The 14580-nt window shown below is 41.2% G+C and overlaps 1 protein-coding gene across 1 annotated transcript in view; it reads right to left on the bottom strand.

The window, feature by feature from the left end:
• PSD3 (pleckstrin and Sec7 domain containing 3) overlaps positions 1–7002 on the bottom strand; it is a 488844-nt gene extending 481842 nt beyond the window's left edge. Inside the window, exon 1 of the mRNA XM_056116950.1 lies at positions 6856–7002. Within this exon, the coding sequence (XP_055972925.1) occupies positions 6856–6876 (21 nt within the window). The 5' untranslated portion in view covers positions 6877–7002. The remainder of the gene's footprint in view (positions 1–6855) is intronic.
• Positions 7003–14580: the final 7578 nt, after the last annotated feature.

The raw sequence follows: 14580 nt of genomic DNA on the forward strand, positions 1-14580 counted from the left end.
CACATTATTAATATCTAAAATATATATATAACACATACAACTCAAGAAAATTTAAAAATCCAATTAAAATTTGGGCACAGAATTGCAATAGACATATCTCCAAAGAATAAATACAAATGGCTACAGGCCCAAGAAAAAATGTTTATCATCACTTGTCATTGGTGAAATGCAAATGAAAATTACAATAGGTTATTTTCTTATACCGGTGAGAATGGCTTATATTTAAAAAAATAAAATAAAATCAGACCCATTTCTTTAATGAATCTAAGCTAACAGAGACTCCCAGCAAGACACTCACATTTTACACTGCCACCTAGAGCTTTTCCTGGTGATAAAGATAACTGAAGGGCCTAGAGCACATGTTCTGCATTCAGGATTCCAGAGTTCAATCCTGGTGTTGCATCGTTTGTCCAAGTACTAAGACAGGAGTGTCCCTGAGCACTGTTGGGCATGGACACTCCAGTAAAAATCTCTTCCTTCATCTCCCTGAGCATTCATGCTACCTGTTACAACTTATTTTTCCAGAAAATACTGCTGTCAAATACACTTTTATTCTGCTTACATCCATTTTTTTTTTCATGTGCAAGGGCTTAAATCCAGGACATCACAAATGTAATATACAAATATGTCAAGACTCACTTTCTGTTATTTTCATCTCCATTTTAATTTTCATTAAATTTTCATTACCTCCATACACTTTTTCCTTTGTATTTATCAGAACGGTAGGTTAAATGTGTACAAAACCAAAATTTAGCAAAGCCTCATAAGTGAACACACATCATAAACAACCAGAAAGTCAAGTTGAAAATGACTGCTCAGGACAGCCAATGGCATACAAAAGCATTTTTTACTCTAGAACAGTAGGACAAATAGCCTAATATATAGTCACTAGTAATTTACCTACTTAAATGTACTAAAATTAGATAAAATTTAAAATTCAATTCAAAATTTCACCATTCATATTTCAAATGCTCTCAGCAACATGCTGCTACTACAAATCTTATTGGACGGCACAGATAAAATTTTTTCCATAATGGCAGAAAGCTCTATGGAACAATACTTAAAAGAATAACTTCACTGACTCTATAACAGTGTACAACTCCAGAGTTCTTAGGCACAAGAGATTCAATATTTATAAACTAAAGGATCTGATTCATTGAAAAATTTGCCAAGTGTCTCTGAATGTTTCTTGGCAAGTTTTTATAGTCACAGAGCCAGGCTTTTAGGAGCCAAACATCATAAGCACCTAACCTCTGTTGAATGAATAAATGACACAATAATGTTTGTGCTTCAGTCTCTATGCTGATTAAAGATTTTTAGTATGATTTTTAGTAAGCAATGAAGTTTTTAGTAAGCCCCACAATCAAGTATGTCACACCCAGGATTACAGCAACAACAAAGGGATGGAAATGGGGACAAATATAAAACATAAATGTTTAAAAATAAATCAATGAGGGCTTTTCTTCCCCTATATAAGAGATTTTATACATAGAAATAAGAATTATCAGGTTGGGTAGGCAGCACATGGGTCCTTTGGAATCATACTATTAATGAATCTGCAAGAATAAACATCTGCACAAAAAAAACTTTTCAAATGGGAGTTCAGATCCAGAGAAACATCTTGCTTCTAATAACATATACTACCTGTAGCTTTAATAGATACTTTTAAATATATATTTAAAATAGATATTTGGGTCTAGAAGGTCATACGGCTTGCTGCTATTGCTTAGTCTTTTCACAATATAATTTTGCTAGAAAATAACAGAATCACAAAAGCAGGATCTTATTACATTGTCTGTACAGCTCCCTCTTACATCTAAATTTCCATTTCTTCAATGTTGATACTATGTTTATCCACTAACTTGGAACTAAGAAATATTGGAAATGAAAATCCAAAAAGCATGTAGGCTTTCAAAGTAGAGCAATGATCTCCTGGGTACCAAACAAAAGCTACATCTGTCCCTTTAAATTGTTCTTTTTTCCACAGATCAAACCACCATAGAAAGAATCAAGCTGCCCCATTACTATAATTCACTTTTTTTTAGCAAAAGTCTGGGAACAGAAAGCAGGAGTAATGGAGCAGCTGTTGCCTGATCTTATTAATGCCCTCTTTTTCATTCCCCATCATCCTCCTTATTGTTTTAAGACTCCTTTTCGCAACAACCCAAGTACTGGCTCATGGGAAGAAAAATCTCAAAATGATAAAAAGACACAGGTGAGGGGTCAGAATCAGAAACCAGAATAAATTAGCTTATATTTGATTTTAACTTATTAACCTGCTTTATTCTGATTTCTAACTGATTATTTCTAATAACATGAAACCTTTACATGTAGTCCCACAATGATCTCTTTAGATGCTATGTGTGTCTGTGAAGTATACAATCTTGGGGACTGAGAGAGAACTCACCACCAAGTATGAACTATTAAAAAAAATTAATAAAAGTACACATTTATCATCTGTTTAGTCAAATAACTACCCTGGTTTTACTAAAATAGTGGTTGTTGATGAATTGGACTCACCAAATATAAATGTTAATCAATAGTTCAGCTCTGCAACACAGTGGAAATTCTGAGGACATAATTACAGAACAGTGATTAAGAAAACTGGGCTGCCAGAATTTAAATCTCAGTTCTGCCATTTACTGTCTATATTGCTTAATATCTTGAGATTTCAAAAAGAAGATAGAGTACTGACCTCAATGGGTTGTCATGGGGACTAGAAGAGAAAAAATATGTTACAAACAGAAAGAATTCAATATTCATTGGCTGTGATTTAACAGTAAACCATTCCTGAAAACATGACTTACAATACACCTTTTCCAAAAATTAGATCTTAAGATGAAATTAAAATGAAATTTCTTAGACAACCCATATGAAAATGTTTTATAGGAAAAGAACCAAAGGCTAAGTTCAAGATATTAATTTTCAAGTGGAAAAATTAATATTTTGACCTTGTATATTAATATTGACCTCATATATTTTATATGAGGTCATATATATATAACACTTTTTTAATTACCCATGTTTATAAAGGACTTGCCTAGCACACAGCAGAAGTAGGTTCAATCCCCAAAACTGCATATGATCCCCCTAGTACTACCAGTAGTGATCTCTGAATACAAAACCAAGACGAGCATGAACACTGCCCAGTGTGACCCCAAAACCAAAAAAGTAATATAAAATAACTTATGGTAACATGTACAAATTATTCTAACTCAACCCAGAAAAATGAAATTCAAACTAGATGGCTGCTGACGGTTAAGCAAGTCCCAAGAAAGTGGCTCCCACATGGACAAAGGTGAAAGGACAATCTACCTCGTACCACAGCTGATCCCACAGGGAGAAAATGCTCTACCACCTCTGAGGCCTGAAGTGTCAACAAAGTTCTGCCCACTCAACCCCACTGGAACTCTAGCTGTTGACTTTCTGAGCACAGTGAAAACCAAGTACTGTGGGGACAAGTCCTATATGCTATTTTTGTATTGATAAGATAGCATAAGCAAAGACCCATTATTAATGTTATGAGTTAAACCTTATTTTCGCATGAGGCATGGAAATTTGGTCAATAGAATATAAGACAACTTTTTAAGTAAGTGCTGTAAATTAATTTTTAAAAAAATGTTCACAAGGCCATACCTATCAAGTTGGGGTGCCAGGAAACTATGGAGTATATAGTGCTAGGTGGGGGCATGGATGTTGTGCCAGGGCAGGTACATGCTCTACCACTTAGAGTCATATCCAGGGCCCTCCTTTTTCTCATTATAAAATTTACAGTTATTGGCATTGATACTTGTGATCATACAACTAATCCTGCTGATTTGGAGTATGTGAAAAACGTCTTCAGAGGATAGTCCTAAAACTCAGAAACACAAGAAAGGTATACTGTAAAATGTCATGGCCTAAATTCTTTACAGAAAAAAATTCTAAATCTGCTATAATACCACAAATATTAAGACAAGGATACATTTTTTAATTTGTTATTTAAAATAACACTTTTAAGTAAACTGTTCTGAAAAATTTGGTTAGATCTGCTAGCCACACACCATCCCTTATAATAAAAGTTAGTGGCCGCCCACCTACCAGATGGTCAGACTTCTTTGTCAAGATCATGAACGATCGGTTTGAGGCCCTCCATGTTCCCGGAGCGAAGAGATGTCATTGGGCTACACTAGCACGCGACAGGGACAAATGGAGACGTTACTGGCGCCCGCTCGAGCAAATCGACGACTAACGGGAAGTTAAGTGATTAAGTGATTAAGTTTCATTAAAACAATTCAGTATTGAGAAGCAGATTCAAAAAGGAAAAACATCTTCACTCTCAGTAAGTGAGATTAACAAGTGCTATTAGGTTGAAGAATACCAAAATGTTGAGATCCTCGCCTCAAAGCAGCAATGATTTGAGGTTAGACTACAACCTTTCTTTCCTTAAAACCTCATTCAAATCCAAAGGCAAGGGGTTTGGTCACCTACTAATAATCATCAGGTTATTTTTCACTCTGCTTCAATTATGACTAAATTCATTTCTAAAAACTGGAAAGGATCATCATCCATTACTCATCTCCTAATGCAACCCAAGCCAAGAATATGCTCTTTTCATAATTGTCAAATGACATTACCTCCTCACATAAATTCAACAAACCAATCTGGAAGACAAAACATATTTTAAGGTTCATATGGTTTTTGCCTCAGTAACTCTATCCATGACTGAGAGTAACTCATTACAACAATGGTGTCTTAGTTTACAACTACGACAGGACAGATGATTCCAGCATTTCTAAAGTGGGGTGGGGGTAGATGAAAACATGATTAACAAAGCAATGTTTTATGTAAGTTTTTTTAATGTAATACCCATCTAAATCCTACTGATGTATTTCCCAACAGGGATGCAAACAAACGTTGAAATATTGGAAATAGAACAATGATAAGTATCTCTAAATTTTTCTTTTTCCAAAAAATAAAGAAATCAGTAAATAAAAGGGGTAGAGCAATAGTGCAGTTGGTAAGGCATTTGCCTTGCACTTGGATATGGTGCCCCAAGCACTGCTAAGGGTAATTCCTGAATGCAAAGCCAGGAGTTACCATGGCTGGAGTGATAGCACAGCGATAGGGCGTTTGCCTTACAAGCGGCCAACATGGCCAACCGGAGTTCGATTCCTCCGCCCCTCTCGGAGAGCTCGGCAAGCTACCAAAAGTATCTCGCCCGCACGGCAGAGCCTGGCAAGTTACCCTTGACGTATTCGATATGCCAAACACAGTAACAACAAAGTGTCCAATGGAGACGTTACTGGGCCCACTCGAGCAAATCAATGAACAACGGGAGGACTGTGACCATGGAGCATTACTGCTAGGTGAGGATCAAAGACCAATAAATAAATAAATAAATACTTCTTTTTTCAATAAGCTGATTTCTGCCTTCAACCGTGGAATTTCACCTTAAGGTTATTTTAACTTTGCAGCTTTAATCACTTTCCCACATTCAACAACTGAGTAAGAATACTGATATAAGAATACTGATATACACATAACAGATACTCAGAACGTGAAGACTGTATCATAGAAAAAGTAATGTACACACATGTTCAGGCAAGAAACCACAAAATGCTACAGTGCTAGAAGGCTCTGGAAGAGCAGTTACTTAATCTGATCCTCATCCAATAAAATGCCTGAGAAGACAAAATAATACAGTTGTGGTCTGATTTGCGGATGGATACCAGTTATTAAGGATATGCTAACATCCAAAAATACTGGTTAGAAAGGTGCTAAATTTTGCACTATTAACATTGAAAATTGTTAAACTGTTAATTTGCCAAATTTGCATTTTAAGTGCATAAGACAAATTTAATAATTTTTTAAAAGAAAATCTCTATCTGCAAATACTCTAAGGATAGAAACTGGATTCTTTCCTTCAATAGGAAAAATGCACACACACACACACACACACACACACACACACACACACACACACATATACCCCCTAACCAACTCATCCTGAAAAACTGTATTGTAGAAACTTTTCAAGCGCTCAGGCCGGAACACTTCTTTCCTCCAGGCTCTTCCATCAAAACCTACTTAGCAGTCTCTTCCCCTAGAAGAAAGCAAACTCCTTGACAGCTCAAATCATGTCTCATGTTGAGAGTTTGGCAGAACTTTTGCACACCCTATGTTCTGGTTAGTGACCTGGAATATCTACCCCCCAGAACCCCTCTTAACTTTTCAGGTCTCCAACTTTCTTTCACCAACACCTGGACACACTCTGGACTGGCAAAGGCCAATTTCTGTAAAATGAAACTGTAAGAGTTTCTGTAAAACTCTTCATTCCGTCCTCTGCCTACCGGAGCTTAAGGGAATGGTCAAGTTAAACCATTATTAGGTCACCGACAACATTCGAAAACCTACGTTCCCTCATAACCTGCTTTTTAAAATCTCAGCACATCACTGGCCAGAATCAAAGCTGTAAGGGCAGCAAACGAGTCGAATGAAAGGACTCGTCTGTAAAGCTCCTGGCGACACTCCGCGGGGCAGTCACCGCCGCGTCTGCTAGCTCCACGCAAGTTCCGAGGTTTTGTTTCCTGACAGAACCGTGTTAATCCCACACCGTGTCGCCCGGCCGAGCAGAGGCACCGGCCGGGGTCCCCTCCACCGCTCCGCTTCTTCCCCGTGAGGTGAAGCGCGTCCTCTCAGGAGTCTGAAGCGAAACCTGAATTAAAACCCGAAACAGAGCTGGCCTTCAGCAGCCCTAACAAACACAAAGCAACAAAGCGGAGGACGCTCAGTCCCAGAAACTGACGGTTCGCGCAACCCCAGCGGCTCGGACGCAACCCAGCCCCTCGGCCCGGCCCGGCAGTGGCGCCTCACCGCGGGCTCGCTTCCTTCCATCTTCCATCGCCTGGCCGAGACCGCCGCGGGGCCGCCTCTCCGGCGTGACCGCCCGCGGGCTGCCGGCTCCGAGCGCTCTTTGTCGGCTCGGGGAGCGCCTACGGCAGCGGCGGCGGCGCGCACCCTGGCGGAGGATCCGAAGTTACCAGCCCGCCAGCACACTGGCCGCGCGGGCCCAGACGACGTCAGGGGCGGGGGGGGGCGGCATCGGGACAGGACCGGGGGCGGGGCCGAGGGCGGAGAGGGGCGGGACGTCGGGATGGGCCAGGGGCGGAGCTGGGGACGGGGCCGCCGGCGGGATCTGGGGACGGGACCACGGGGCCCCGGGCGGCACATGGGGGCGGGGCTGGGAACCCGGTCTGGGGACAGTTTCTGGGGGCGGGGTCTGGGTACAGTTTCTCGGGACGGCGCCAGGGGCGGGGCCTGAGGGAGGGGCCTAGGAGGACTTAGCCAAGGGATGGGGCGGGGCCTCCCGGTGGGGTGCGACCGGGAGCCGGGGTCGGGGGCGGGGCCTGGTGCAGTAAGAGGCGTGTCTCTGAGTGGGCGGGGCGAGGGTGTGTTCGTGGCCGGTAGGGGGTGTGTCTCTGGAGGTCTGTAGGGGCCTGTAAGGGGCGTGTCTCTGTGCGCCTTTGGGGGTGGGGGTCAGGGCCGGTAAGGGGCGTGTTTCTGGGCGACTGTGGTGCTGGGGGCGTCGGGGCTACTAAGGGGCGTGTCTCTGAAGGGCTGTGGGGGTCGGGGTCTGTAAGGGGCGTGTCTCTGGGTTCCTGTGAGATTGGGGACATCAGGGCCGGTAAGGGCGTGTCTCTGGAGGTCTGTGGGGGTTGTGGTCGGGCTCGGTAAGGGGTGTGTCTCTGGGCGCCTTTGGGGTGGGGGCAGGAGTCTCGAAGGGGGCGCGCCGTGGCCCTGAGGGCTTTTCCCACCACTCCTGCGCGTCCGCCTGACTCCAGAACAGCGGAGCGGAAACCTGCGCGTATCTTGGTCCTTTTCGCTGTGGGCGCTGGGGCCGGGAACTGTACCTGGAAGTGGATCCAGGGCGGACCCGGCGTCGTGGCGCCCCACTCTGGCTCCGTGGGTAGCTTTTCCCCATGAAGGGGATCTCATCCAGGCACACGACTCTTCACATCGGAACTGCCCCACACCCCAGCTCAGTGGTGACCTGTATGCTCGCTCCATACAGGCCATTTTTCCCTTAGCTGACGAGCGCTTTCCTCAGGCACAGGGAGAAATTGCTAAACCTGCTGTAAGGACTTGGGCCCCGCTGTGACGTTGGCGGCTGGAAGACTGCTACGCCCTTGCAACACCTGCAGGATATTTCTGTTACAACTTTAATTTCACGGTCGTAAATCTGACTTCAGGTGTCCAGAAGACGGCTGCCTAAATAGAGGGAGGGGACTACCATGGCAGGCTTTGAGCTGGATGTGGGTGTCGGGTTCCTTGGCGGTGTCAGGTCTGCTTTGAGTGCCCCATTCTACCCTATCTCAGCCCACTCTACCTCAAAGAGGAACCAGACTGAAGGAGTGGATGTATTTTTTTTTTTGGTGACCAGTTGCTGTTTAATCCATTCTCCCCAAGAATCTGTTCCAGTCTCACTGAGCCCCTTATTCTAGTTTCACACTGCCCCTCATTTCCATCTCCTCTTGTCTAGGAGTGGATGTATTTAACAGATTCTGCAAACGTATCTCAGTCCACGCATCTTCTGCCAGAGTAGCAGTTTGGTCATTTTTGGATTTTAAAGCAAGCCGGTTACTTGGGTATACTTCTTTGTGGATCTTCTCTTCAGTCTTACAGAAATACTCCAAAAGGACAGTGCCTGTGTTCCAATTTCTAGTGAACTTCCACCTTATTTGAATCTACGGTCGGATGATTTTGTTGGCCAGTGATATGGAGACATGGGGGTATAAGGTCAAGTACAAAATGGATTATTGCTCTGGAACTTGGTCAATAACCTGGTAAGAGTTACCTGGGAAAATTAACAACTTGTGACGGGAGGAAGATCAAGGATTTTGAACTGAATCTAAAACTATCCCAGACATATTCATATAGAAGGTAGAGTGAACAGAGATTTAGGATGAGGCCTGGAAATAGGTATCTACAATCAACTCTCAATTACAAAATCAGAATTAAGTGCCTTGCATAATTGCTATTTGCATTACAAATTATGTGAATTTCCAAGCCTATAGTAAATGTTCAATACAGGGGAATTTCACAAGTCTACCCAAAACCTGTGAGAATGGCAACTGACAAAAAACAAGAAGTCTGTGAGTATGTGGAGGAAAGGGAATTGTCATGTTACTGGTGGGAATGTGAATCGAAAGCAGTATGATAATTTCTTGAAAAATTGATAATAGAAATATGTGATCCAACTATTCTACTTCTAGTATTTATCCAAAGAATATGAAAATACTAATTTAAAAAATACATGCATTTCTATGTTCACTACAGCACAATTTATAATAGGAATTATGGAATCAATCAAAATATACATCCACAGGTAAATATAGAAGTTGTAGTGTATATTCATAAGCACTCAGCTCTCAAAAAGATGAAATCCTGGGCCAGAGAGATAATACAGGGTTAAGGCACTAACACAACTAACCCAGACTCCAGATCAGGCACTGCATATAATCCCCCATGCGCTACCATGAGCTGTCCCTAAGCAAAGAGCTAGAATTAAGCTCTGAGCACAGCTAGGGAGAGGAAGGGGAAAGGGGGAAGCCATCCTAGCTACCCAAATGAAAGGGGCACAATTGTAGTCAAGTTAGTGTCATGACTACACAATCATCTACCTTGGTAAAAGAAGGAAGAAAGCATGCAGGTCAGCAAAGGAGAAGCAATTCCTAAAAGAGGACCTAGCTAGTCCATATCCATCACGACTATCACGACCATCCTGTTGTTCGTGGATTGCCACATTGGGTATGCCACGGGGAGTTTGCCAGACTCTGCCGAGTGGGCAGGTTACATTCAGTAGTAACCTGACAGTTTGTCCAAAGTAAGAATGAGATAAGATAATAAGATGTTGCGCAGCCGCGAATGCAGAGTCATTATCTATCAGAACATAAACAAGTTCACTCTTTCTCTAGGGCTGGAGCGATAGCACAGTGGTAGGGCGTTTGCCTTGCACACAGCCAACATGGCCGACCCGAGTTCGATTCCTCCGCCCCTCTCGGAGAGCCCGGCAAGCTACTAAGAGTATCTCGCCTGCACGGCAGAGCCTGGCAAGCTCCCCATAACGTATTTGATATGCCAAACACAGTAACAACAAAGTCTCACAATGGAGACGTTACTGGGCCCGCTCGAGCAAATCAATGATCAACGGGAGGGCCTTATTAATGGCATATTTTAAGAGTCCCTGCCTTGCATTATTTAAAATAATTCAATTATTAACTTTTTAAATCATTATTAAAGATAATATTGAGAATAACATACAATTTTCGAGTGTTGTCAAATTTGGAAAGATTTCTCAAGTTTCTGTTAACTGTAGGATTTAGGGATATGTCAGATTTTCTTAAATGTACTCTCATGTAGTAAAGAAGAAATGAGAGTCCAGTAAAGAAAGTCATCATTATGTGCAGAGAGCCCAGCAAGCTCTGGGGTTTGAGGGAAGAAATGGGAGAGAGTAGATATAGGCAGGACTTTCCATCCCCCAAAATATGCATCCCCTAAATACACATACTTCTTCAGTGCACATTGGACATTCACAAAGATAGACCACATGTTGAGCCACAAAACACACTTCCATAAAATTAAGAGAATAAAAATTACATCCAGTATATTCTAAGATCTTGATGTGCTGAAAATTTAAGTGAATCAAAAACATAAATGGAGAATCAAATCAAACACCAGGAAATTAAACAGATCACTACTGAACAAACAGTGGGTTAGAGAGGAAATCAGAAGATTCCTGGAAACAAATGAGAATGAGGACATGAGCTACCAGAACTTGTGGGACACAGCAAAAGCAGTGGTAAGAGGAAAGTTTATAGCTCTGCGAGTATTCATTAGGAAGAACAATAACTTAACTCCACAGCTTAAGATCTTGGAAAATGACCAATAAAAGCAGCCCAAACCAGGTAGGAGGAAGGAAATAATAAAACTTGGAACAGAAATCACTGAACTGGAATTTAAAAAAAAGTTCTAAAGATCAATGAAAGCAAACCCTGGTTCTTTGAGAAAATAAACAAGATGGGTAAACCAATATTGAGGTTCACAAAGAAACAGAGAGAGAGAGGAACCTAATAAACCATATCAGAAGTGCAAAGGGGGACATCACACAGAAACTGAAGAAATCAAATCTTTACATCACAAAACAAGAGAACCTTGAAGAAATGGATAAATTCCTGGATTCTTATAACTTCCCAAGGCTGAACCAAGAAGATTTGGAATACCTGAAACACCTATCACCATTGAGGACATTGAAATGGTAATCAAAAGTCTTCCACATAGCAAAAGCCCAGATCCAGAGGGATTCACTAATGAGTTCTTTCAAACCTTTAAAGCAGATCTACTGCCAATCTTTTTCGAGCTTTTCCAACAAATTGAAGAAACAGAAACACCCCCAAACACTTTCTATGAAGCAAATATCACCCTAATACCCAAAGCTGACATAGACACCACAAAGAGAGAGAGACAGAGAGAGAGAGAAGAGAGAGAGAGAGAGAGAGAGAGAGAGAGAGAGAGAGAGAGAGAGAATTACAGGGCTATAGCATATATCCCTGATGAGCACAGATAGGTGCTAAGATTCTCAACAAAATCTTATAAATAGAATCCATAAACTCATGAAAAAGATCATACACCATGAGCAAGTAGGATTCGTCCCAGGGATGCCATGCCATGATAGTTTAACATTTGCGAGTCAGTCAACATAATACACCAGATCGATAAAAGAAAGGATAAAAACCACCAATAAAAGAAAGGATTAAAATCATATGATCATATCAATAGATGCAGAGAAAGCTTTTGACAATATCCAGGACTTTCATGATAAAAACACTCAACAAAATGGGAGTCGAAGGAGTTTTCCTCAATACTGACAAAGCCATCTACCACAACCCACAACAAGCATTATTCTCAACAGGGGAAAATTAATAAACTTCCCTCTAAGATCAGGGACAAGACAAGACTTCCCACTCTTGCCATTTCTATTAAATATAGTACTGGAATACTTGCCATAGCTGTTAGGGAAGAAAAAGATATTAAAGGCATCCAACTGGGAAAGGAAGAAGTCAAGCTCTCACTATTTGCAGATGATATGGTACTATACTTAGAAAACCCTAAAGCCTCTACCAAAATGCTACAGAAACACTAGATTTGTATAGTAAAGTGTCAGGTTACAAAATTAATACCCCCAAATCCATGGCTTTCCTATATGTAAATAATAAAAAAGAAGAAAGGATATAAAAAAAACCACCCCATTCACAATTGTGCCACAGAAAAGCAAGTATGTCAGAATCAGCTTAACTAAGGAGATAAAGGACCTATTCAAAGAAAACTACAAAATGCTACTTCAAGAAATAAAAGAGGACATGAGGAAATTGAGAAACATCTCCTGCTCATGGATTAGGAGATTTAACATTGTCAAGATGGCAATACTCCCCAAAGCATTATTCAGATTCAATGCAGTCTCTGTAAGGTTGCTTATGACATTTTTCAAAGAAATTGAAACACTCCTGAAATTCATATGGAACAATAAACCCACATGAGTAGCTAAGGTAATCCTTGGGGGAAAGAAGATGGATGGCATCACCTTCCCCAACTTTAAACTGTACTGCAAGGCGGCAGTAATTAAAACAGAATGGTTTTGGCATAAATATAGACCCTCAAACCAATAGAAAAGAGTTGAATATCCTGGCACAGACCCTCTAACATATTACCACCTAATCTTTGATAAATAACCAAGAAATATAAAGTGGAGGAAGGAAAGCCTCTTTAATAAGTGTTGCTGGAAAAACTGTACAGCTACATATTAAGAATGAACTCTGACCTCTACCTAACACCATGCACAAAATTCAGATCAAAATGAATTCAATGCCTCAGCATCAGACCTGAATCCAAAGTCGATTAACTTCCATGTTACAAAAGCATAGCATCATCTGTCTTCCTGTGTCTATACAACAAGAACATTGCTAAACCATGCAAAGGACATAAAGGAAAGAGAAAAGCAATGTAGAATTATTAGTAAATTGGTTTGCCTCAGGTGCACTATGGTGGGAGTAGTACATTAACCTAAGCTTCCTGCAGAAGGAGCAAAGACAAAACAATATTATCTAACAACTTCCTCAAAGAAGTAGTTTGAATAGTCAAAAGGCACATGAAAATATGCTGTACATTACTAATTATCAGGGAGATACAAATCAAAACAACAATGAAATATCATCTCACACCACAGAGACTAGCACACGTACAAATGAACAAGAACAACCAGTGCTGGCACAGATGTGGGGAGAAAGGGACCTTCATTTATTGGTGGTAGAAATGCTGACTGGTTCAGCCTTTTTGAAAAACAATGTGGGCATTCCTCAAAACACTAGAAATCGAGCTCCTATTTGACCCAGCAATACCACTTCTGGGAATATTCCCTGCAGGTCCTAAAACACACAGCAGGAACACTATCTGCACTTGTATGTTCATTGCAGCACTATTCACAATAGCCAGAATCTGGAAACAACCTGAGTGCCCAAGAACAGAAGACTTGATAAAGAAACTATGGTGCATCTACACAATGGAATACTATGCAGAAAATGAATTCATGAAATTTGCCTATAAATGGATAGATTCAGAGAATATCATATTGAGTGAAATAAGTCAGAAGAGGAGGGACAGATATAGAATGACTGCCCTCATCTTTGAATATTTACTCCTGGGCATCCATCATATTTACTTGACTTAAGCCTCAATTGCCCTTACATCCTAACACTCCCTAAAGGAGGGTTACAGCAAGGGACTTAGATGGACCCAGGGCAAGATGTAAAATCCCTGACATTGAAAAGAGACAAGCTAAGCTCCATAAGAAGTATAATAAATTAAGAGCAGAGTCATGGAACAAATTTTGTCATGATCCTAAAAGAAGTAAATGAATAAGGACCCTGTTGGTATTAGGAAAGACTAACGTGGCCTGAGGACTGTAGTCTGGGATATATGGCAAGATGTCCCCAGGAAGGGCCACTCTTTAAGCTTAATATATATCTTACTGTGTTCATACAAAATGACTAGAAATATTACTAAGAAGTAAATTTAATATGATTGTTTAACTGGATTACTAGTTAAGGAAAGGAAAAAGCAATAAACTCTAGATGGATCCACCCTTGAGTGGATCTCCTAGTAATCTAGAGGATTATACTGCTGATGAACATGATGCAAATATCAACAAAATATTGGCAAACCTAATCCTACAATGGGCTGGAGCAATAGCACAGCAAGTAAGGCATTTGCCTTGCATGCAGCCGATGGGGGTTTTATTCCTCCGTCCCTCTCGGAGTGCCTGGCAAGCTACTGAGAATACCCCACCCGCATGGCAGAGCCTGGCAAGCTCCCTGTGGCGTATTTGATGTGCCAAAAACAGTAACAATAAGTCTCACAATGGAGATGTTACTGGTGCCCGCTTGAGCAAATCAATGTACAATAGTGCTACAGTACTACAATACATCAAAGAGATCAAGTAATAGTCATGCCAAGGATGCCAGGATGGTTTAAATATGCAAGTCAATC

Source organism: Sorex fumeus, unplaced genomic scaffold, assembly GCF_029834395.1.
Source record: "Sorex fumeus unplaced genomic scaffold, SorFum_2.1 ptg000033l, whole genome shotgun sequence".
Classification (NCBI taxonomy): domain Eukaryota; kingdom Metazoa; phylum Chordata; class Mammalia; order Eulipotyphla; family Soricidae; genus Sorex; species Sorex fumeus.